Source organism: Lynx rufus, unplaced genomic scaffold (assembly GCF_022079265.1).
Source record: "Lynx rufus isolate CCGP_SWC_20201006 ecotype Redwood Valley unplaced genomic scaffold, mLynRuf1.p SCAF_39, whole genome shotgun sequence".
In the NCBI taxonomy this organism is placed as follows: domain Eukaryota; kingdom Metazoa; phylum Chordata; class Mammalia; order Carnivora; family Felidae; genus Lynx; species Lynx rufus.
Window position 1 is genome coordinate 382275 of NW_025814855.1, and position 24180 is coordinate 406454.

General features: G+C 46.4%; 2 protein-coding genes across 18 annotated transcripts in view; one reads left to right on the plus strand and one right to left on the minus strand.

Annotated features, from left to right (window-relative positions):
• Positions 1-126: 126 nt before the first annotated feature.
• LOC124522801 (uncharacterized) lies at positions 127-23590 on the plus strand. 15 transcript variants are annotated; one of them, XR_006964847.1, is made up of 7 exons: positions 127-742; positions 1320-1547; positions 4189-4373; positions 11934-12092; positions 13099-13240; positions 21447-21855; positions 22783-22916. XR_006964847.1 is itself a non-coding variant. In XM_047094440.1 (3 exons), the coding sequence occupies exons 1-3, from the start codon at positions 18235-18237 to the stop codon at positions 23368-23370; spliced, it is 729 nt and encodes a 242-aa protein (XP_046950396.1). In that variant the 5' UTR covers positions 17148-18234; the 3' UTR covers positions 23371-23590. The 15 variants fall into 15 exon arrangements, 2 of the variants coding, with proteins under 2 accessions (XP_046950396.1, XP_046950397.1); XR_006964850.1 differs by lacking the exon at positions 1320-1547 and adding an exon at positions 8882-8958 and having other exon boundaries at positions 12039-12092; XR_006964854.1 differs by lacking the exons at positions 1320-1547; positions 11934-12092 and adding an exon at positions 8882-8958.
• ZNF274 (zinc finger protein 274) overlaps positions 11658-24180 on the minus strand; it is a 31089-nt gene continuing 18566 nt past the window's right edge. For all 3 annotated transcript variants that reach the window (XM_047094392.1, XM_047094393.1, XM_047094394.1), the window contains 3 exons: positions 14744-14844; positions 13458-13584; positions 11658-12987 (listed from right to left, as the gene is read on the minus strand). In XM_047094392.1, coding sequence (XP_046950348.1) covers positions 12086-12987; positions 13458-13584; positions 14744-14844 — 1130 coding nt within the window. In that variant the 3' untranslated portion in view covers positions 11658-12085. The remainder of the gene's footprint in view (positions 12988-13457; positions 13585-14743; positions 14845-24180) is intronic.

Consider the following 24180-nt stretch of genomic DNA (forward strand, 5'->3'; position numbering starts at 1 on the left):
AGCCTCCGCGCGGGTCCCGGATTTCAGGCTCACCTGAGCGTGCGGATCAATGGCTGCGCTTCCGGCGGCCGGCGGAAGTGCGCGCGCTGGGCGTACCGGACTGCAAATCCCAGAAAGCCGCGCGCCGGTGGCGGTTTTTCCCGCGGCGGCTACCGTTGCTCCAGGCGACTGTTCGAGGGTGGAGGTGTTTGTGCGTCGGCGGCTCCCTGGGACTCAGAGTCGGCCGTCTCCCTTTTACGGCGGCTCGTGTTGTGGTTTCGAGTGTGGTTTCCCTTGGGCTGTGCTCTTTGGCGTGCCTCTCCGCTCGGCCCGGGTTAACGTACGCGACTCTGACTCTCCTCAGCCGGCAACCGAGGCCGCGACGCCAGAATGGCGGACGTCTGCGATCTACGTCGAGGGCGGGATTCGCGTCTGAACTGCGCTCGGCCGCATCCTTTCCTCGTCGGCCTTTCCAGCGCCTCGACCTGCTGTGGAAGTGAACGAAGACGCCTTGAAAGGGTCTAGACCCCGCTAAAGCGAGGGAGTCCGCCACCATCCTGGGCCTTTGGCGGAGGCTCGAAGGCAGGCACGGAAAGCTTTTCAGCGACAAGCAGGAGAGGCCTCGGGTGCGCCTTGGATGCACTTTGGCGAGTGTGGAAGTTGGAGACGGGCTAACTAAGCGGGTCATCCTGTCTGGGATGGCTTAGGGAGTATATTTGGCTTTCTCCGGTTGGCCCGAAGTGGGCCAGGGACAAAAAAATAGGTAAGCTGACAGTTAGTGACCAAGTCCTGAATGTGGGGGCCTGTAGCCGGAGAGGTTGTGGGTCTGTTCTATTAGGTGTGGTCTGCCCGTTGTTGTGTTTGCAGCCTCACTGCGCCGTGGGGCGCAGAGTGTGAGACCTTCCACCTGCTGACCTGCCACAGGAACCTTCCCAGGCCGGCCTGCTGGCGGGAGCCACTCTGGCTCTGCCTGAACGTCGTAAGCTCCTGATTGTTCCCTCGTGTCTGGGGTGCTCTTGTGACCAGCCTTCCTTGCTTGGACTCTTCTGGGCCTGACCTCGTTGGTTGCTTTACCCAACAACAATCAGCTTCTTACTTGCGTATTTCATACTTGTTAACATGACCCTGCAATTTGTAGATTCTTCCAGGAAGTCTGGAATCTGACTTCCAAAGGGAGAGTCTTGATGGGAGTGGGCTCGTGCCTCTTGCTGTGTCACTGAATTAGGCAAAAGCCCTTTGGCCAAGGAGAAACGACAGGTCTGCTGGGGGCTTCTGGGGAAGTGCCCCTCTCAGTAATTGACATAGACCATAGGGTGTCTCCTTTTATTGTCTTTGAACAGCATTGTCTGCACATAATGTGTAGAACCGTACTGCCTGCCAGCACCTTGAAGAGGCCAGCCCAAGGGGCAAAGTCGACATGCTGAGAATGGCAGAGCAGAAAGATGGAAAGAATCAGAGTCACCGAATCAACTAATACTGCCTGTGGCCATCTTGGGACTTTTCCTTATGATACCATAAACGACCTTGTTTATTTTTATTATGGAAAACTTCAAACATACAAGAGTAAGGTGAATAGTGTGATGAAAACCCATACTTCTCTCCATGCATTTACTCAACTTCTTTTACTCACCTCATTCTGTTCTTTAAATTTATCCCCACTTGCTCCCAGCCACCACTGGATTGTTTTGAAGCAGATTCCCTATCATTTCACTCATAAATAACTAAGGTTATCTGTAAAAGATAATGATTTCTGGCAGAATAGGAAAATCCATAAAGACAGTAAATTAGTGGTTGCCTAGGACTGGGGAAGTTTGAGGGAAAATGAGTGACTGCTAAATGGATATTGGTTTCTTTTGGGGGTGATGAAAATGTCCTAAAGTTGATTGCAGTGATGGTTGTAAAACAGTAAAAAACCATTGAATTGTACAGTTTACGTGGGTGTGTGTGAATTATGTTAATAAGGCTGTTTAAAAATCAGTACATAAGGTTGCCAACACCTATTGGAAAAACATATAATGGGGGAAAAAGATGACTTCTGAATACATAACCATAGTCCTTAACACACCTAAAAATATTAGCAAAAGTTCCTTAATATCAAATATCCAGTGTTAATTCCACTTGTGTCCTTTTTTTTTTTTTTTAACATTTTGTTTATTTAAATTAGGATCTGAACAAGATTCACACTTTACATTTGGTTAATGTGTGCTTCAGTCTTATAATTTAGGGATTTGCCCCATATGTGCTTTTTCCTTTTATTTCCATCCGTTGAAACTAGGTAAATTTTCCAAAAGGATTTACTACATTCTGGATTTTGGTGATAGTATCCTTGTGGTGTCATTTCTTGTTCCCTTATTTTCCTGTGAATTGGTAGTTGAACCTTGAGGCTTAATTAGATTCAAGTTTGTTATGCTTGCCAATCCTTCATAAGTGGTGCATGTGTTTTCTTTGGAATCATATCAGAAGGTATGTAATGTCTGGTGCACTTCTGTGATGTTTATTTTGATCAAGGGTTGACAGCTTGATCCATTTATTACAGAATTGTCCAGCATTTTTCGCAGAGTGGTTTTCGCAGTCATTGAAGATTGTTGCTTATACCCATTATTACCCGTTATTTTATTAGGAGTTACAAAATGGTTATTTTCTTTTTTTTTTTTTAATTTTTTTTTTTCAACGTTTATTTATTTTTGGGACAGAGAGAGACAGAGCATGAACGGGGGAGGGGCAGAGAGAGAGGGAGACACAGAATCGGAAACAGGCTCCAGGCTCCGAGCCATCAGCCCAGAGCCTGACGCGGGGCTCGAACTCACAGACCGCGAGATCGTGACCTGGCTGAAGTCGGACGCTTAGCCGACTGCGCCACCCAGGCGCCCCCAAAATGGTTATTTTCTAATTACATCATTTCTTCTGCATCTTTTTGCTGCATCTTCTGCATTCTTCCATAAGGAAAAACTTTCCCTCACAAACATTTTGGTTACTCTAAGGAGGTAGAGTTTATTCAAGAAAAGCAGGATAAATGCTTCATTCTTCGCCTATGCTTTGAGAAAACAGATATATTAGCATTTTCCAAAGGTAGCCAGTGAGTATGTTTTATATACATGATTTTTAACATATTTTATCTGTTTTAATCTATTACAGTGAATAATTTGGTGCTCCAACTGTCCAAATGTTGGCCACAAGCAGCTCCCTCTATGCTGACTCCTGTGTCCTTTTGACATGATCTCAAGCTTTTGATAACTTCTTTGCTTTCCAGTCAGAGATGATATTGCAAGGCTCATTCTGTAAATTTCCTGCCCCAACCCTGGAATTAGGCACTTCTCTGAGGAATCCTGGTTCTTTTTAGTGGGAAATGTCTTTTAGAGACCTGGGCACTAAGAGTACCATTACTACTAGAGTAGTTATTGTTATAAACCTCTTTTTTTTTTTTTAATGTTTTGTTTATTTATTTTTTTGAGACAGAGAGACAGAACATGAGCAGGGGAGGGGCAGAGAGAGAGGGAGACACAGAATCTACCTCTTCCTTAGGTAAAGGTCCTATACCACACATGGTCCTGTGATGTACTCTGTTGTTCCCACCTAACCATTTGGCTGGGGAGACCACTCTCTGGCAGCTGCCCTGGGCAGTATTGGGTGGCATGATGGCAGTTCTTCCACCAGGCCCCTAGTGATGCCGTGTAATCTGTGTCCAGCTTTTTGCTATTAAAAATAGTGCTGCAATGGATACTCCTCTGCCTACGTAATTGTGTATTTTTGCCAGTTTATATTTGGAATAGAAGTGAAAGATAAATGTATATGTACTTTTGCCCAATTCCTCTCCCTTGGGATTGTACTTTACTACATTCTACCAGCAATGTATGGGAGGGTTTACAGTCTCATCACCTGAGTGTGGCAAAGTTTGATGCCAAACTTTGACTCTATGTGAATCTGATAGGTAAGAAACAGTATTTCAGTGTAGTTCTAATTGGCATTTCTCTAATTGTGAGTAGAATTTCTCTAATTATGAGCATCTTTTAATATGTTTAAGAGCCATTTCATTTCTTCTGTGAACTGTTCATATTTTGCCCATTTTTCTACAAGGTTGTTAGTCTTTTACTCTAGCTTTAGAAGTTCTTGATTAGCAATGTTAACCTGTAGCTTATATTACAAATTGCAATTTTTCGTTTTGTAATCTTTTTGAAAAAATTTTTAAAGTTTATTTATTTACTGTTACAGCCAGAGCAAGAGAACGTGTATACATGCCAGAGAGGGACAGAGAGAGAGGGAGAGAGAATCCCAAGCAGGAGCCGCACTACCAGCACAGAGCCCAACTCGGGGCTTGAACCCATGAACCGCGAGATCAGGACCTGAGCCGAGGTCGAGAGTTGGACCCTCAACTGACCGCGCCACTGAGGCACCCTGTTTGTAATCTTTTTTATATTGCTAATAGTGTTGTGGGTTTCTTTCTCATGTAAAAGTTAATCAAATTTATGAGTTTTTCCTTTATTGCTTCTGGATTTTGATTAATGGATAGGAAATATTCTCAAGTTATGGGGCAATTTACCCATGTTTCTTCTAGTACTTTTATGGTATAGTATGGCAATGTATGAATTCTTAGAATTTATCCTAGTGTATGGTGTGAGGAATGACTTCCGTTTTATCTTTTGTCCTATGGCTCCATAGTTACACTAGCTAAGTAGCTTACATTTTCCTTACTGTTTTGAGGTACCCCTTTTATCATACACTTAAATTTCTACATGCATTTGAGTATTTCTGGATTTTCTGTTCAGTTGATCTGTATATATTCATGTGTCAATATTACAATTTTTAAGTTATGGATGCTTTGTAGTATGTTTTACTATTTAGTAGAGCATACCTCATTGCCCTTCTTTTTCAGGATGATTCTGGCTGTTAACACTTTTTTTTATTGTTTAGCTCTTCTAAATTGGTGGAGAGTTGAAAGAGGAGCTATTAATAATAATAATAACAATACTAATAGATTAAGGGCTTACTGACTGTCAGCCCTGTAAAGCACATATGTATATTAACTCAGTACTCTTCTCAACAGCCCTATAAGATAGACACTTTCTTCCCTGTTGAACAGCTAGAAAAACTGAGGCACAGGGATACCTAGTTGACTCAGTTGGTTAAGTGTCTGACTCTAGATTTTGGCTCAGACTTCAGCTGTCTCTGTTTTGACCTCACACTTTCCAGTAGGGTTCTTTCCAGCTTGTCTCTTGGCTAAGACAGAAGACCCTGATGGCAAAGCATCCCCTGAGGGGAACCAAAACTACCGCCCCCCCCCCCCATAAGGACTGCCCTGAGCCAGCAAGACCCCACCTGTGATTGACTCCAAGACATTGATTTGACTCCATTGATTTGACTCTCAATATCTACCTGCATGTATCCACCCACCTTTGCCCCACTTTTTCCTTTTATAAACACGGAAATATTCTCATCACTTTGGAGATAGTCTTTGAGACATTAGTCCGCTGTCCCAACTGGTGTTGGCCTCATTGAAATTAATTAAAATTTTTTTTAAACTTTTTTTAATGTTTATTTTTGAGAGACAGAGACAGAGCACAAGTGGGGAAGGAACAAAGAGAGAGAGGGAGACACAGAATCCAAAGCAGGCTCCAGGCTCCGAGCTGTCAGCATAGAGCCCGATGCAGGGCTTGAACTCATGAACCACGAGATCATGACCTGAGCTGAAGTCGGACGTTTAACTGACTGAGCCACCCAGGCGCCCCGAAATTAATTCTTTTCTTGTTTCACCACTTGTCTCTCTGCCTTTGGATTTTGTCAGCATTGTGTGGCCAACCCTGGTCTGTTAGGGATCCCTGGAGCCAGGTGTGCTTGCATCCAGGTGCCTGGGCTACAAAAGAAGCTGAGATTTCATGCTGAGTTAAGATGGTTCTTTAGGATAAAAGTCTTTATAACTATAGAGGTTCTTAAGACAAAAGTCTCAGTCCACTGGATTTTTGAATAAAGTCACTTTCCTTACCTCAGTGTCTTGCCTCTCCCCTTATATAGGCCTGTTGTGTGGTGAGCAAAACAAGGTTGGACTTGGATAGAACACCATTTTCCCTCCAGAGCTGGATGTTCTCTTAGGTCCTCTCCAAGAATAACTTACTTTAATTTGGGCTTTCTTCCCCAATTTCTACTCAGAAAGACTTGAGATGGAAGGACAATGGATCCTTAGTCTTTGAACCGTATCCCTGTTTCAGGTGGATAAAGTAATGATAATGGCAACCATATTCAACTAAAAAATAAAAAAAATACTACATAACATCAAATTGCTACTTTTAATTTTGCTCGTGTTACAACACTAAATTTAGTCTACTCTGTTCATCTACTCCCTGGCCCTTTAGGGTACGGTAAAGCTATAGCTGGGGCACATTGACTACATTTATAGGGATTCTCTCTAATATGAGTCCTTTGATGTTCAATAACATGAGAATTCTAGTTAATTTTCCACACTTGGGACACTCATAAGTTTTCTCTCCAGTGTGAGTTCTCTGATGCCTAATAAGAACTCCAGATGAAAGATTTTCCACACTGAAGGTACTCATGCAGTTTCTTTGCAGTATGAATTCTCTGATGAGTAACAAAGTGAGAACTCCCACTGAAGTATTTCCCGCACTGATTACACTCATAAGGCTTCTTTTCAATGTGAATTCTCTGGTGTGAAATAAAGCCAGAGCTCTGAAAAAAATTTCCTATACTGACTACACTCATAAGGCTTCCCTCTATTATGTTTTGTTTGTTTGTTTTGTTTTTTTTGAGAGAGAGAGTATGCTTGAGTGTACTCGTGAGCAGGAAGGGGGCAGTGAGAGAGGGAGAGAGGATGCCAAGCAGGCTCCACACTGTCAGCACAGAGCCTGATGTGGGGCTCAAACCCACAAACCATGATCTCATGACCTGAGCCAAAATCTAGAGTTGGATGCTTAACTGACTGAGCCACCCAGGTGCCCATGTTATGCTTTCTTTGATAAATACTAAAATCAAGGATGTGACTGAAAGATTTCCCAGTGATTACAACAGAATAGTTTTTTTTTTTAAGTGTGAGACATCCTACCAAAAGCTCTCCCACATTAATGACATTCATGGGGTCTCTCTCCAGTATGAATTAAAGAATGTCTAACAGGTAAGGAGGGCCAACTGAAAGGGTCCCATGTTGATTACATTCATAGTTTTTCTTGGGTATGAGGAGTTCTTTATACAGTTGATTAAACTTAATTGATAAATTTCTTGAAATTGAAGTATTCTTGGATTCCTGAAATAAATTGTTTGGTCATGGTATTGTTCTTTAGATATACTGCTGGATTTGATTAAATATTTTATTTTCAACTCACGTATTTATATTCATAGATGAAGCTGGGTGATACATTTCTTTTTTATACCATCTTTATCAGATGTGAGTATTATGTTATCATCATTTAATATTTTGTGAAGCTGTTCATTGTGTTGATATGGAATTTTTTTAACAAATTGGAATAGTTTATTCCTTAAAGTTAGATTTAAAGTCTGGGGTGCCTGGGTGGCTCAGTTGGTTAAGCATTGGACTTTGGCTTAGGTCAGGATGTCATGGTTCGTGGGTTCAGGCCCCACGTTGGGATTTGTGCTAAATATTAAAAAGAAATTTAAAAGAAAGGTTTAAAGTCAGCTATAAACCCTAGGCTTTGTGTCCATGTCACTTCCATGGTAATTATTCTATTGGAGTTTTCTGCTTCTTGTTCACTTTTGTTTATTTATATTAGGAAATTCTCCATATAGTTCTGTATAATAGTCTCATAATTCTTTTAATTGCTTCTGTTCCTGTGGTTATCTTCTTTCTCATTTACATTGTAATACTTTTGCTCTCTCAGTCAGGCTTTTGAGAGGTGTATTACCATAACTTTTCTTTCCCTTTGCTCTCCATTTCATTTACTTTGGCTTTAATTTTCATTAACTTGAATAAATTTCTATTTTATTATTTTTGGTTTATTGTACTGTTTCTCCAGTTCCTTAAGGCAAAATATTAATTCCTTAATTTTTGATAATTCTACTTTTATAATACAATTAAGGCTGTAATTTTTCCTGCTATACAGCTGAGCTGTGCACCGTTTATTATGATGCATCATGTTCTCTTTTTTTTTAATTTTTTTTTAATATTTATTTTTGAGAGAGCAAGACAGAGCACAAGTGGCAGAGGAGCAGAGAGAGTGGTGGACACAGAATTCAAAGCAGGCTCCAGTCTCTGAGCTGTCAGCACAGAGCCTGCCGCAGGGCTCGAACTCACTGACTATGATATCATGACTTGAGCCGCAGTCGGACGCTTAACCAACTGAGCCACCCAGGCGCCCCATGTTGTGTTTTCTTTTTTAAGGGAGTTAGTAATCCAATTTTATTTTCTCTTTGGTTCAAATATTTGAAAGTTATTTCTTAATGTCCAGGAAATTAAGATATTTTTGTAATTTTATTATTTACTCATACTTTTATTAATATATGATCAGATAAGTCACCTGTAAAAATTTATATTTTAATATTATTTGTTTGATTAAGCACACATATATTCTTGAAATCATAGGGCGCAAAAATCCTATATATACATCTATTAAATTGAACTTGTTAATTTTATTATTCAATTTTTTCATTAGGTTTATTTCATATACTAGATATGTCTGATTCCGAAGGCAGTATATTAAATTCTTTCTCCATAACTGCTTTTTCTTTGCTTTGCTCTAATCAAGTTCTCCTTGTATCTCAAATTGATTTTTGTGTCATTTAAGTGCCATTTTTTAGTTGTATATAGGTTTTAAATTGTTATTTCTTCTTTTAGAGTACCTTGATCACACCAAAATGTCTTTATCCTGATCAACCCTCTAACTTTTAATCCCACTTTGGTTGATTTTAATATTGACACATTTTATTTTGTTTGCTTTTGCAGGTATCACTTTATGTGGCACTTTATTTACTTCCAGTTATTCTTTAACATTTTGGTTTAGAGCATCTCAAATTAGAAAGGTGTGACTGAACTTTTTTTCACCTAATGTAATGGGCTCTGTTTTCTTGGGAGGGGAGGGTCTGCATTTTTTTAGAAAATGTTTGTTTTTAATGTTTATTTTGAGGGGGGTGGTTAGGGACAGAGAGAGGGAGAGAGAATCCCAAGTAGGCTCCATCCTGTCAGCACAGAACCCAACACAGGGCTCAGTCTTAGGAACCATGAGATCATGATCTGAGGGGAAATCAAGAGTCAGATGCTTAACCAACTGAGCCATGCAGGCGCCCCTATCCTCATCCATTTCTGCAAGTGCAGCTGTCTCTTCCCCCAGAAGTTAGATTTGCACACTTTTCTACCGGACAGCAGTCTTTGTCCCAAGGTCTGAGCTGAGCATTCTACTCACTCATCCAGACTGTTAGACTTTTCCTACCTAATCAATCTCCACATGTCTGTGAGACTGAGAACCATTCCACTAGCACCAAACTAGTTCCCTTCAGGCTGCCAACCCTAGGCAGAGTGCCTGTTCCCACTCCCTCCCCCAGATCCAGTGCTTCCCAGCGAGATATACCATCCCTTTGGGCACAAATCAGCACCCACTGGTGGAAAATTGCAAATCACATATACCCCCTGCATTTGTTTGCTATTACTGCAGAAACAAATTACCACAAAGTTAGTGGCTTAAACAATACAAGTTTATTATTTTAACATTCTGGAGTTCAGAAATCTATCACTGGACTGAAATCAAGGTGTCTCCAGGACTGTGTTCGTTCTGAAGACTCTAGGGAATGAGTCCATTTCCTTGCTTTTTCCAGCCTCTAGAGGCCACTCACATTCCTTGTCTTATGGCCATGTATCACTCCAATCGCTGCTTTTGTCATATCTTCCTCTCTTATTTGGATCCTACTGTCTCCTTATAACGACCCTTGTGATGACATTGGGCCTATGGGGATAATCCGGGATAATCTCACTATTTCAAAATCCTAACATAATCACATCTGCAAAGTCCCTCTGGCCATGTGAAGCACTATTTTCACAGGTTCTGGGGCCTAGCAGTAGACATATGTGGGGGTCATCACTCTGCCTCCCCAAATCCCCCAGGAGATTCAGGCATACTGAGGCCCAATGGCAAACTTTTGAGTGTAATGGCGGGTGCTGCTGATAATGAATTATGTGTGGCTGGGAAAAGATGGGAGACCACCAGCTGCATATATTCAAATTCTGCATCATCTCATCCTACTTTAAGGAAAGTGGGAACTCTTCCATTCACTTCAGAGATAAATTTCTCAGCTTCTAAAGCAGCCAACTGGATTTCAAATTTGGATGTTAAAGTGTCCATAGCCTTGCAGTTAGTGATCCCAAACCTCAGGGCCCCAGATGAGTTACTGGGCAAGCCTACCCTCATCTGTTCACCTCCTGTGAAGGGATGATTTCTCCTCTCCTCATTCACTACCCAACATCTTGCAGCCCGGTCACAGTTTCAGCTGACACCACCATTTCTCATTTCGCTGAGGAAACAAGTCCTCAGCATCCTTTATGACCTCATTTCATGGAAGTTACATGGTGTAACTTCTGCTGACCCTATTGGTGGAAGCAGTCACAAGCCCAGCCACATTCTAGGAATGGAGGAAAGGCAAAGAGTCTGTGGCCATATTGAAACTGCCATAGATGTGAAAGCAGTCAGCACACCTCCTTCAGTGACCATCTTCTGGCAACAAAACTGTATGGCATTTCAGGATTAAGTGACCTCATTTGAGCACATGGCTGTGGCATTCCCCAGTGGACACTGGGCATCATGGTGAGGCCACTCCCCCAAGTAAATGGACATCCCTACATCATCAGTACTTGGAGAAGGAGCTGCTGATGTTCTCCTGTTAAAGATCTCCAACTGTGTAGTGGGAGGGCAGTGGGGTCCTGGCAAGTTCTTCAGCCCCAAATGTTTCATCTCTCAAAGAAGCTACCATGGAGATGTGATGATAGCAGTCATGAGCCCTGTGCCTGATGCATGAAAAGCAATACGACAGCTAGTGTGCCATCACCATTCCCCAGGCACCTGGCCTCTGGGCTTCTCTAGTCTGTCTCCAGGGGCTGTTCACTCCTGTAGAGAAAGGAGTGAAACACGCTCACTCCAGATGGCATGACTGTGCCTCACCCTTGTCAGTGTTATGACCCCAAGGGCTCTGAAGGGGTGTGCCCTGTAGCAGTCAACTAATATCTGATGAGCAGAAGTTTAACATCTGACCCAGAGTCTTAGGACATAGTTTGAAATCTTATGTACAACTTGAGAGAGCAGAGGTAGAGTCATGGAGCAAGGACTGGATGGGTTGCAGGTTACAGGCTGTGTGACCTGGAGAAAGGATTTTAATCTATCATCTCATGTAAAATGTGAAACATGGGCACCAACATGAACATTTCTGGGAAGCTCCCCACCCCCCCTTGCCGGGGGTTTCCCTCCCTCTAGGCCTCCAATGGTTGGTTGCTTAAGATGACCATTCCCTGAATCGAACATTCCCTGCATCCTGATGATGCTCTGAGGATCAGGGTTAGGATGACCCACTCATCCTAACTCATTTGGAATCTTGGGCCAGAGGGACTGTGGCCTTTTGCAGAGTCTGCTAGAACTGGTCTGACAATCTCCTTCACTTTGTTTTAACACTGCTTATTTTAAGTATCAAATTATTAATGAAAGAAATTTAATAGGTGGAAAAAAACCCAGAGATTTCTATCACAGAAATATATAGTTTATTTCTCTTTGTTCTCTTTTAGTCCTTGTCCATATGCATAAATACCACAAATATAATATCAGTGCACAGACTTTTTGGTACCTGGCTTTTTAAACTTACATTATAAACATGGTCAGGTTTCACTAGTATCACTTTTAATGACCAAATGAGCAAACAAATTATAACAGCAAATCAAGTGAGTGAAAAATTAAATGTTTTCCCAACTTATATTCACTAGCAACAACTCCCCACCAGTTTTCTCATTTACTTGTGTGCAGGGTGGTCTCCCTGGTTGTCCTTTGGTCTTGAGAACGTCATCACTCAGTGCTGCTTTTCATATTCAGTTCCAAATGCCAACCACGCCCGTTCGTGTTACATTGCAGGATCAGGCTGAAAAGGCCATGTCTCTTCAACCGGCTCAGCTTGAGGGCTATGAGGTAGGCTGTTTCTTCTTGCATTTCACCCCACTGTGCGTCTTCTGATGCCCAATGAGGTGCGAGCTCTGGGTGAAGGCCTTTCCACATTTGCTGCACATGTAGGGGCGCTCCCCCGTGTGCGTTCTCTGGTGCCGGATGAGATGGGAGCTCTGGCGGAAGGCTTTTCCACAGTCCTGACACTGGTAGGGCTTGGCTCCAGTGTGAGTCCGCAAGTGCTGAGAGATGGCCGAGCGGTCATTGAAGGTCCGCCCACACTCGTGACACTCGAAAGGCCTCTCTCCGGTGTGGACTCTCTGATGTTGTGTGAGGGAGGAGCTCTGAACAAATGCCTTCCCGCAGTCCTGACACACGTAGGGCTTCTCCCCTGTGTGGATTTTTTTATGTACAGAGAAATATCTTGGATTCCGGAACGTTTTGCCACATTCACTGCATCGGCAAACTTGGCTCCCTTTGTGAATTCTTGTGAACGTAATCTGCTGAGTGCTCCGGCTGAAGGCTCTCCCACAACCACTGTTTTCTCTGGCTTTTTCCCCTTTGTGGCCCTTCTGATGAATTTTTACACATGGACCACGCGTCACCTTCTTAACCCGCGAGCCACGCTTGCGCAAGCGTTTCCTGGGCAGAGTTTTCTGGAGTGAAATAGGGCTGGTGACAAGGCCAGTGTTTGCCTGGGACTGGGGGCTTTTCTGAGGGAGGGTTTCTTCCTGAGTGAGCTCCACTTGCTTCAGTGCTGTGTCCAAGACTTCCTGGGTCCCACCCTGCAAGATGTCTCTTGAGGTAGAGGACCAGGTGTCATCCCTTGAGAATTCTTCCATTTTTAGGTCAGGGGCTGGTTCTTCCTCAGGGATGTCAGACTTTGGAGTTAACTCTTTACTTTCCAGTGTAGTCTCCCACCCTGAAAGAACCCAAAAGATACAGATACTATAGAGAGAGTGGTAAAAGGGGCTATCAGTATGACATCATCAAGTATTCAGAAGCTGGGTGTTCTTTTGTTTTTGTTTTCCAGGTACCGTCACGCAACCTGGGGAGACTACGGAAAGAAGTGAAGTAGCAAAGAGGGGAACACCAAGCTTGGCAGTCAGGGATGGGGCAAGAACAGGGAGCACTCTCCCAGCTCTCTGACTCCTCATATGCCTTCAAGGTGGGCGGTAAGTCAGTCTTTCCCTGGGCCTGAGCCTCCACTGTCCACACAATGCCCACCCCTTGAGGTCCATAGGACCAGTTGAAAGCATGGATGGTGCAAGGAACTCTTGTCAGCATGTCCAGTGCTCACACTGGGCCCAGAGAAGGTGCAGGCCCCAACTCAGGGCCCCTGAGGTTCCCAGTCCCAGAAGGGTGGAGTGGCCAGCACGGGCACAGCCTTACCCACAGACACCAGGTGTCCAAAGGTTTCTAACATCACGTCGTGGTACTCGGTCCTCTGCATCGGGTCCAGCAGCCCCCACTCTTCCTTGCTGAAGTCCACAGCCACATCGAGGAAGGTCACTGGTTCCTGCAATATCACTCTGTCTGATCAGCAGGAGGGTCATCAACAGGAACAGATGACCAGGGCCTCCCAACAGAGTCTGCTGTGCTGAGGACACCCCTGCTTTGGAGTTTGCTCAGAAACACTGACTTGGGCCCATAAGAGGCCCAGTGGGTCCCCTATCACAAACCCAGAGTCTGGGGCCCAGGCTGGAGGCAGAATCTACTTCACTAAGAGCTACAAACGCCATAAGCAAACTGCTTCCCTTGTACCCCGGCCTATGTGCAGCTCATCCTTTCTGTGCAACTTCCCACAGAAGACTGCCCCTCAGACCAGCCCTGCCTGCTAGGCACACTCCCTTCTTCTGGGAACAGCCCCTCTGCCTGTGAAGGAACCATCCCTGCCTTTGTGGATGGTGGCTGCCAGAGGGTGGTGTGTCCAGAGGCGGTGCCAAGATCAGTCCTTTCTGGGGAGCTGGCCAAAACTCTGGCAGGAAGAGGCCTCCCCATGGCACTCTGCCTGGATCTGTGGGGGCTTTTACCCACCAGGGGCAGAGCCTGCTTAAGAAGGAATGGGAGAAAGCTGAGCCATGAGACCAGGACTGGAGACACATTCCTCTCTCATCACCTGGAAGCCCCTGAATACAGTCTTGCCTGAAGCCTATCACAGACCACTCATTACATGAGAGCCAGTAAATTCACCCTATGGTTGAACCAGTTGTGAGCCATCTGCAGCAGAAAGAGTCCTGACCAATACCACACATCACTCTGTCATATTCTCTGAGCCTCAACAGTCGGCAAGACACGGCCAGTGCTTTCATCTATGCCCCAGCTCTGGGATATTTTGAGGCAAATTCCAGATATTTTTTCCATCATCAACACCTAAGTATGCATTTCTGAAGGACAAGGGCTCTCTTGTTCTAACACAAATTCAGATGTGGTCTGCATGTCCCTACCTGGGGCTCCCAAGCATCTATAAACACTTGGCCCCTCCCTTCTCCTCCAGATTTCTTGCCTCCCAGTCCCTGTGCCCTTTCTTGGTCTCCACAGCAGCAACAAGGCAGCCCAGCCCTTCGGGCTCAGAAACTCTGAAAGGTCTGCCCTGTGGGAGGCTGGGAGGTAGGGGGAAGGTCACCTCATAGAGGACACTGTGACCAGAGAACAAAAGGGTGACACCCCCCACTCACCTCAGGTGGCGCCTTTGCCGGCCAGGTGGTCATGTTCTCCTCCTTCTCTTCCTGAGGAGCTGTGGTCTCAAGAGAGCAGGTGGGGTCCTGGGCAGGTAATGCTGTGGGGAGACACCAGCACAGGGGATCAGCCGGATGTGGTGCCACTTCCAGGATGGGGCAATGATACCCACGTCTCTCTCTGGGACCCCTGTGGCCAGTGCGCACATCATATCTGCTGTTACTGCTGTGAGGGCATCTGTGCCCACCCTTTCTTGCCACCAGCTCAAGTCCCCACTCTGGCTCCTCTTCACAGCCTGTGCCCAAATCCCCACACCTGGTTAGCTCAAGATGCATCACCCTAAGGGTGACTGTAGGGCACCAATGTCCCCATTGCTGAGACCCCTGGCCCCACTGCCTCCCTCTCCAAGGACTGTCCCGGATCCTGTCCCTCCTCTGAGACGGCTGCCTCATCTCTCCATTTGCCTCAACAGCTGGCCTCACACTATTCCTCAGAAGCAAAGACCCCTTTTCTAGCCTCCGAGTATGTTGCCTCTTTACCTTCCTTGTCCTCTTCCTCTTTGCCTTCTTCCATGGACTTCCTCTGACCCCCGGGACTGGACCCACTCTCATAACACACACCCATCTAGATGAGAATTTTATCAAGTTTCCTCCACCTTCGAAAACCATTCTGCCTGGACTTCCAGCCCCTCTTAACCACAGCTCCTTCATGCCTGACTCTCCTCATCTATTGCTGCCTGGTACATGGTCTTCCATAAGGATGATTCCACCCCTGCTCTCAAGGGGGAAACACGATGTGACCCATTCTGGCCCACCAGTCTGCCACCTCCTCCTGGCCACAATAATTAAATCTGAGATGAATACAGGGCACAGAGCTAGACAAGCAGAGCCAAAGAGGCTTTTGTTAGAACATTTCCGTGCAGGGAGGCTCCCTAAGGAGACATCCTGCCTGTGAGTGAAGCTAACGGAGGCCAGCAGAAGTATGATAGCAGAGAGAGAATGAGTCCTGAGAATACTACAGGAGCCCCTGGGTCCACCCGTGCCTGAAGCTAGATCACCCTGGGACTTTTTCAGTAAATTCTCCTCCCCTGGCATTCACAACTGAGAGTCGCAACTAACTCGCTGATAATGAATGTAGGATTCTCAGGGTTCTCTGGAAGGCCTCTCTTCCTGCCATCCACTATAATATGAATTGATTTCATTCACCCCCAAGGTGTGAAATGTAAGACAGACTGGCTTTTGTCTTAGGGGCTTCCCAACTGTCTCCTTGGCACCTCTATCAGTTTCCTATTACTGCTCTAACAAATTGCCACAATGGTGCCTAAAAGCAAAGTTGCTTTCCTATGATTATGGACATCAGGTCTGACGCCAGCCTCACTGCACTACAATCAAGCTGGTGGCAGGGCTACCTTCCTTCTGAGGCTCTAGGGGAAAATATGTTTGTCACCTTTGCCGGTTTCTGGAGGCCAACTAAAATACCTAGCGCCCAGCCCTTTTTCGTGTCTTCCCTGCCCTGAACTCTCGTGCCTGCCCCATCCAAATAACACAGTATAATCTCCCCACCTCAAAATCTTCAATTTAATAAACTGCATCTGCAAAGTCAATTTTGCTGTATGAGGTTACATATTCGGGTGAGCAAGTGCTCCATGGCACTCAGCCTGACAAATCAAATTTCATGGAATCTCACCCCCAAACGTACTCCCATCCCAGCCCCCCACCGCTGTCAGTCCTGCCCAAGCCACCACACCTCTCGGTGGGCATGGTAACGGCTCTGGGTGGCCAATCTGATTCTCATTTTGCCCTTGTTTTTTGCCCACCAACCATCGCAAATTGCAACCTGGTAAATCTTTTTTTTTTTTTTTTTTAAGGTTTATTTATTTATTTTGAAAGAGAAAGACAGCACAAGAGCGCAAGCAGGTAAGGGGCAGAGAGAAAGAGAGAAAATCCCAAGGACGCTCCGTGCCATCAGCACAGAGCCTGATGCAGAGCTTGAACTCAAGAACCATGAGATCATGACCTGAGCTGAGATCAAGTCAGATGCTTAACCGATTGAGCCGCCTGGGTGCCCCCTGTAAGGGTTAATTTGTAGTGTAGGGCTAACATCTAGCTTGAAAAAATAACAGCTTTGTTCTGACACTGAAGGTCAAGATAACAGCCTTGCTTTACTCTTGTAAATTACGCTTCGCACGTACTCTTGTAAATCAGTCTTCACCAACGAAGGAAACAAAAGCTCAAAGAAAAGAGCATCAGAGGCAAGGTCAAGGAGATCCACTGGTTGCAACTAAGCGGCAGAAAGTCTAAAATAATCACCTCATCTGGCAACTGTTTCTAACTCATCTGGGAACTGTTTCTCTGTTCCCAGGTGATGATAAAACGATGTGATCGGCCATAAAATTATCAAGAGTGTTGGTCCCGATCGGTCGGCCTTGCCTCTCATTGCAATGAACTTTGTTGTGACTGTCACTGGTGCCCGTAGCATTCCGTTTCAGGAGTCGGGTGGATGCAACACTTGGTGCATTGGCCGGGAAAGTTAAAGGTCTGAAACAGGGCCCTTTCCCCGGATTGCTCTGCCGACCCCTAGGAGGAAGCTCGGGATTGGGAGAGGTAAGGAATTCTTGGGGCGCGCCATTTGAATGACTCAGGAGGGTCTGCCTGACGCGGCTATAGAACCAGAGTCAGGGATCCTACCGGGACGCCGGTGGACCCCATTAGGTTTGGTTTTTGTCAAGAAGGATACTATTTTCAGGTGGCTGCGACGGCCTACTGGCCTTGAGATCTCGAACTTGTGTTTTCTTCGTGTCTTAATTGTCTTCTTCCTGTTGACTGGCTGTGCGTCCTTGTCAGTTTTGCCTATCTTTGTCATCGGTCAGAATCAGACTACCCCCACCCCGCTGAGTCTCATACTAACCCATTTCCAGGACTATAAGAGAGCTGCCTCAGTTTTCGGCCTCCACGTTAAGAAGCCAGTCCTTCGAACTCTGCGAGGTGGAATGGACCAGCTTTCAGGTCGAATGGCCTCCACAGGGGACCTTTAACCTTACTTTGATATATAAGGTTCGTGATAGTATCTTTTCTAGGCACGAAGACCAAATCCCATACATTGGGGCACGGAGAACCCTCATCAAAAAACCTCCAGATTGGTTAAAACTTCTTCCCCTTCCCCCTCGCCTCCCTAAAGTACAGGCTTTGCCCCTCAAAGGTCGCCCATCTGGAGCTCAGAATAAGAATCTTGATGAGACTAAGTGGCCGCCCCCTCTATCACCTGCACAGGAGGGGGGTAAAAAAAAAGCAACTTACCACCCACCGCCCTATAGTTCTCGCCCAAAGAATACAGGTCAAGATGCTTCAGATCTGGAGACAAGCCTAAGTCAGGACACTCCCCTGAGCCTGTCTCACACCCGGTCAGGGACTCCCTTCCATCCCCCTCCCGCTGCCCTATCCCTTCTTCCAAGGCCACCCCTGCACCCCTGCAGGGTGATGTCCGACCCTTTATGACTTACGTACCCTTCTCCACTAGTGACCTTTATAACTGGAAGCTTCAAAACCCCTCGTTCTCAGAGAAACCCCAAGCATTAATTTCTCTTCTTGAAACTCTATTTGTGACCCATCTGCCAGCCTGGGATGACTGCCAGCAGCTCTTGCAGGTTCTCTTCACCACTGAGGAGCGGGATAAGATCCGTCGCGAGGCCCGGAAATTAGTGATGGGGCCAAACGGGCAACCCACCGAGGATCCCGCTGGATTCAAGGAAGTTTTTCCTTCCTCGCATCCTGAAAATTGGGACCCAAACGCTCCTCACGGTAGGCGATCATTGACCCTATTTCACCAGACTCTACTGGGAGGTCTCTGAGCGGCCGCCCGCCGGCCCACAAACATGTCTAAGGTAACAGAAGTAATTCAGGGGACCGAGGAAAGCCCCTCAGCCTTCTTAGAAAGGCTCACGGAGGTGTACCGCACCTTTACCCCTGTAGGCCCTGAGGCACCTAAAAATAGAAGGGCATTAAATCTGGCCTTCGTCTTACAGGCAGCCCCAGACTTATAAATGGACATTCATCCCACTGTACCCAATCCTTATACTCTCCTTAGTTTGCTTCCCCCTTCTCAGGCGTATTATACAGTTCTGGACTTAAAAGATGCCTTCTTTGCCATCCCGCTGGCCCCACAAAGCCAGCCACTATTTGCATTTGAATGGACTGATCCTGAAAAGGGACAGCTCACCTGGAGGCAACTCCCCCAAAGATTTAAAAATTCTCCTCTTTTTAATGACGCCCTACACCAGGATTTAGAGCCATTTCGAATCTCCAACCCGCAGGTAACCCTATTGCAATATGTTGAGGATATCTTGTTGGCGGCCCCCTCTCATTTAGAATGCCTGAGTGCCACCAGAGAACCCTTGAGTCTTCTGCAGAAACTGGGGTACCGAGTGTCAGCCAGAAAAGCGCAGATCTGTCGGACTGCAGTGACCTATTTAAGTTACAACCTTCAAAAGGGAAGTGCTATCTCAGTGAACAAAGAATTCGGGCTATACTCGATATTCCTCAGCCTAAAACTCGCAAACAAGTTCGTGAGTTCTGGGGGCAGCAGGCTACTGCAGAGTATGGATAACTGGTTTTGCTGAACTGGCAGCCCCTTTGTACGCCACTCTCAAGGGGTCTCCGGAGTCCTTCACGTGGGGGGAGACTCAAACTAAAGCCTTCCAAGCCTTACGAGAGGCTCTCATGACCCCACCGGCCTCCGGCCTCGGCCCTGCCAGATCCCACCAAGCCATTCCATTTGTTTGTAGCCGAAAAGGGGGAGGGGGGTAGCCGAGGGAGTTCTGACTCGGCGCCTGGGACCTTGGCGCCGACCGGTGGCCTATTTATCCAAGCGGCTGGACCCAGTCGCTTCCGGGTGGCCCCCACGCGTTCGACAAATTGCCACCACCGCGCTCTTAGTTGAAGACGCAGACAAACTAACCTTGAGGCAGGCACTGTCTGTCACCGGGCCCCACGAAGTGGAGGCTTTACTGCGGGCTCCCCCAGAGCGACGGCTGTCAAATGCTCGGATTACCCAATATCAAGTGTTGCTACTCGACCAGACCCGAATACGTTTTTGTGCCCCCGCAGCCTGAAACCCAGCCACTCTGCTGCCCGAAGGACAAGGTCCCCCTCTGCACTCCTGCCCAGAAACCTTGGCGACGATCTCGTCCCTCCGCTCCGCTCTTACGGACGTTCCCTTACAGGACCCTGATATCAGCATGTTTTCAGGCGGCAGTAGTTTTGTGTTTCAAGGGCAAAGGCACGCCGGCGCCGCAGTGACGACGGACCGCGAGGTTTTATGGCAACAGACCCTTCCCCCGGGAACTTCAGCCCAGCAGCAGAGCTCATCACTCTAACAAAAGCCCTCCAACTCGGAAGAAACAAGCAGTTCATATTTATACAGACAGCCGCTATGCTTTTGCAACCGCGCATGTATACGGATCCATTTATCAAGAGCGCGGTCTTCTCATGGCGGAAGGCAAGGCCATCAAAACTAAAGCTGAAATTTTAGATCTTCTAGCAGCCATCTGGGAACCTGCGAGGCTGGCAATCATTCACTGCCCGGGACGTCAGAAAGGCGACTCCCTAGAAGCAGTCGGAAACCGCCTGGCTGATGCAGCAGCCCGAGAAGCTGCCCCAACTAAAAGTAAAAGTGCCCTGGAGCTACCGATCTTGACCGAGGGAGCCCAGTTACACTCCTAAAGATTTGGAGTGGGTTTCAAGAAAAGGGGGAAGTATGATGCCGGGACAAAAGTGGTCTCAGGGTCCTGAAGGTAAGATCCTCTTACCCACGGCACTCGGGCGGCGCATGGTGTGTCAGCTCCACCAAGGGACTCATCTGGGAAAAACGAAGATGGCGGAATTAGTGCGGAAGAAGTTCAGGGCGCAAGGGCTGGGAAAAGAGATCGAAGAGGTGGTTGAAAGGTGTGCAAGTTGCGCCCAAGTAAATCAGGGTGCAAGTAGGAAGGTTTCAGAAGCTAAAAGAGATAGAGGAACTGAGCCAGGCCGGTTTTGGGAAGTAGATTTTACTGAAATTAAACCAGGGAAATACGGATACAAATACCTGCTTGTTTTTGTAGACACCTTCTCTGGGTGGGTCGAGGCGTTCCCCACTAAATCAGAAACGGCTCAGGCGACAGTTAAGAAATTATTAAATGAAATAATTCCTAGATTCGGGCTGCCTCTGAGCATAGGATAGGACAATGGCCCGGCCTTCACGACGCAGGTGTCCCAGGGTCTAGCCCGGGCATTGGGAATAGATTGGAAATTACATTGTACGTATAGACCCCAGAGCTCGGGTCAGGTAGAAAGGATGAATCGGACCCTAAAAGAGACCTTAACCGGGGCGCCTGGGTGGCTCAGTCGGTTAAGCGTCCGACTTCAGCTCAGGTCATGATCTCGCGGTCCCTGAGCCCCGCATCGGGCTCTGTGCTGACTGCTCAGAGCCTGGAGCCTGTTTCAGATGCTGTGTCTCCCTCTCTCTCTGACCCTCCCTCATTCATGCTCTGTCTCTCTCTGTCTCAAAAATAAATAAATGTTAAAAAAATTAAAAAAAAAAAGAGACCTTAACCAAATTATCCCTTGAGACGGGCGAAAATTGGGTTGACGTCCTGCCTTTTGCCCTTTTGCGAGCGCGTTGTACTCCATTTGTCAAGGGATTTCCCCCTTATGAAATTTTATTTGGCAGACCTCCACCTATCCTGCCGAGGCTAGGAGGCGACATAATGGAACAGTTGGAACAGGACCGCTTGCTGGCTTCACTCGTGGCCCTGCAACATGTACAAAAGGAAATAACCAGGGCCTTAAAAGAAGCCTTCGCTCATCCTCCTGTTCTTCCCCACCCCTTTCAACCAGGAGATTTAGTCTGGGTCAAGAGGCACGAGCTTAAAACCCTGGAGCCGCTCTGGAAAGGACCACACGCCGTGATCCTGACTACACCCACGGCCGTGAAGGTAGATGGTGTCCGAACCTGGATTCATCACTCTCAGGTTAAAAAAAAAAAAAACTGTGTGAAGGCAGGAACACCCCAGACTGATACGGAACCAGATAATGAACAGCAATGGAAGGTCCGAAGGCACTCAGAGGATCCTTTAAAGGTAAGACTGATGCAGGCATAATAATAATAATTGTCTGGGTTTGTATAATGATAAGCGTGGGGGACTGTACGGAATTGCATCCCCTATCTTTTTGGCCATACCGATGGGAACTCAGGGACACTGTCACGGGGAAGGTGATAGCATTTAATACCTCTTCCACTGTGCCTTGTTTTTTGTTTGATTTATGCGACTTGGTGAGGGACTCATGGGGGACTTTTAATTACTAATTATAAACAGCCAACGGGCTTCGCTCCTCCGGTCCCCGAAAACCCCTATATGGTTACCTATGGATGTGGACGCAGGGATCAAGAACAAAAATTGGCTAACATACCAGGGTTATACAGTTGCCCTGCAAATAGGAAGGTCGAATGTGAAGGAAAAGGCCAGCAATAATTGGTATCAGAATTTATTCTCTTGGTCCCCCTGGCTCACATCACTGCTCACCACCATAGCTGGGCCACTGCTATTGTTACTTCTCGGGTTAACTATCGGCCCATGCATTATCAATTGGTTAGTACAGTATGTCAAGAGGCGAGTTGGTGAAATAAAATTATGATGATTAGGTCCAACTACGTCCCCTTAGTTCCTAATGATGAATCAAGGGATTGATTCACTGAGAAGAAAAGGGAGAAATGTAAGGATTAAAGTGTAGTGTAGGGCTAACACCTAGCTTGAAAAATAACAGCTTTGTTCTGACACTGAAGGTCAAGAGATAACAGCCTTGCTTTACTCTTGTAAATTATGCTTCATACTCTTGTAAATCAGTCTTCACCAACGAAGGAAACAAAAGCTCAAAGAAAAGAGCATCAGAGGCAAGGTCAAGGAGATCCACTGGTTGCAACTAAGCGGCAGAATGTCTAAAATAATCACCTCATCTGGCAACTGTTTCTAACTCGTCTGGGAACTGTTTCTCTGTTCTGTTCCCAGGTGATGATAAAACGATGTGATCAGCCATAAAAACTCTGTACCCCAGCTGTTCGAGGCTGCACTCTTTATCAAGAGTGTTGGTCCCGATCGGTCAGCCTTGCCTCTCATTGCAGTAAACTTTGTTGTGACTGTCACTGGTGCCCATAGCCTTCTGTTTCAGGAGTCGTGTGGATGTAACACCCCCAACCTGGAAAATGTTTACTCTGTCAGACAATACCACATGTCCCTAGAGCTCATGGACTGGTTCCCACTGCTTTACAGTAACTCTTCCCATTCCTTTAGGACAACACGAAAACCCCTGCAAGGGCCCTGCCAGCCCTGTCCCCTGCTCCCTTCTACCATAGACCCACCCAATTTCTCTCGGATTTTTGAATATACTGTCATTGCTCCCACTTTGGGCCTTCACAGGCAATGCTCTCCTGCTCAGCACATCCTTCCTGTACCCTTCTGAGTTCCACTCCACACCAGGTGTCGGCTACAAGCAACTTGCCTCCAGGAGCCCCACCAGCACCCTTGGGTTCTTCTCAACCCCATCATTGTCAAACGCGTATTCATTTCTCAAATTCCCATCATTCTTACTGGGTCTAAGGCTTGTTGAGCTCATGCATCTATGAATCCTGTCTTGGTCACCACTTTATCCACAATTCCCACTCTGGGAGGGGTGCCTGGCTGGCTCAGCTGGTAGAGCATGCAACTCTTGATCTTGGGGCTGTAAATTTGAGCCTCAAGTTGTGTGTGGAGATTACTTAAAAAAATTAAGTTTTGGTGGGGCGCCTGGGTGGCGCAGTCGGTTGGGCGTCCGACTTCAGCCAGGTCACGATCTCGCGGTCAGTGGGTTCGAGCCCCGCGTCAGGCTCTGGGCTGATGGCTCAGAGCCTGGAGCCTATTTCTGATTCTGTGTCTCCCTCTCTCTCTGCCCCTCCCCCGTTCATGCTCTGTCTCTCTCTGTCCCAAAAATAAATAAAACGTTGAAAAAAAAAAAATTTAAAAAAAAAAATTAAGTTTTGGGGTGCCTGGGTGGCTCAGTCAGTTAACTGTCCAACTTCGGCTCAGGTCATGATCTCACAGTTCATGGGTTCAAGCCCCGCATCAGGCTCTGTGCTGACAGCTTGGAGCCTGGAGCCTGCTTCAGATTCTGTCTCTCTCTCTCTCTCTCTCTCTGTGCCTCCCCTGCTCACACACTCTCTTTCTCATAAATAAATAAACGTTAAAAAAATTTTTTAAAAAGCATTCTGGGAATATGCCTATGTGACTAAAATCACGTTTCCTATTGGCTTGTAGCACAGCAGGGATTCCAAAAGGATGAGAATGAACGACTTTATCCCTTAGCTTCTATCACAAGCCTGTGGAGGGCTAGTTAAAGAGTGCAGTCCCAGGCCCTGCCCAAGGGTTTCAGTA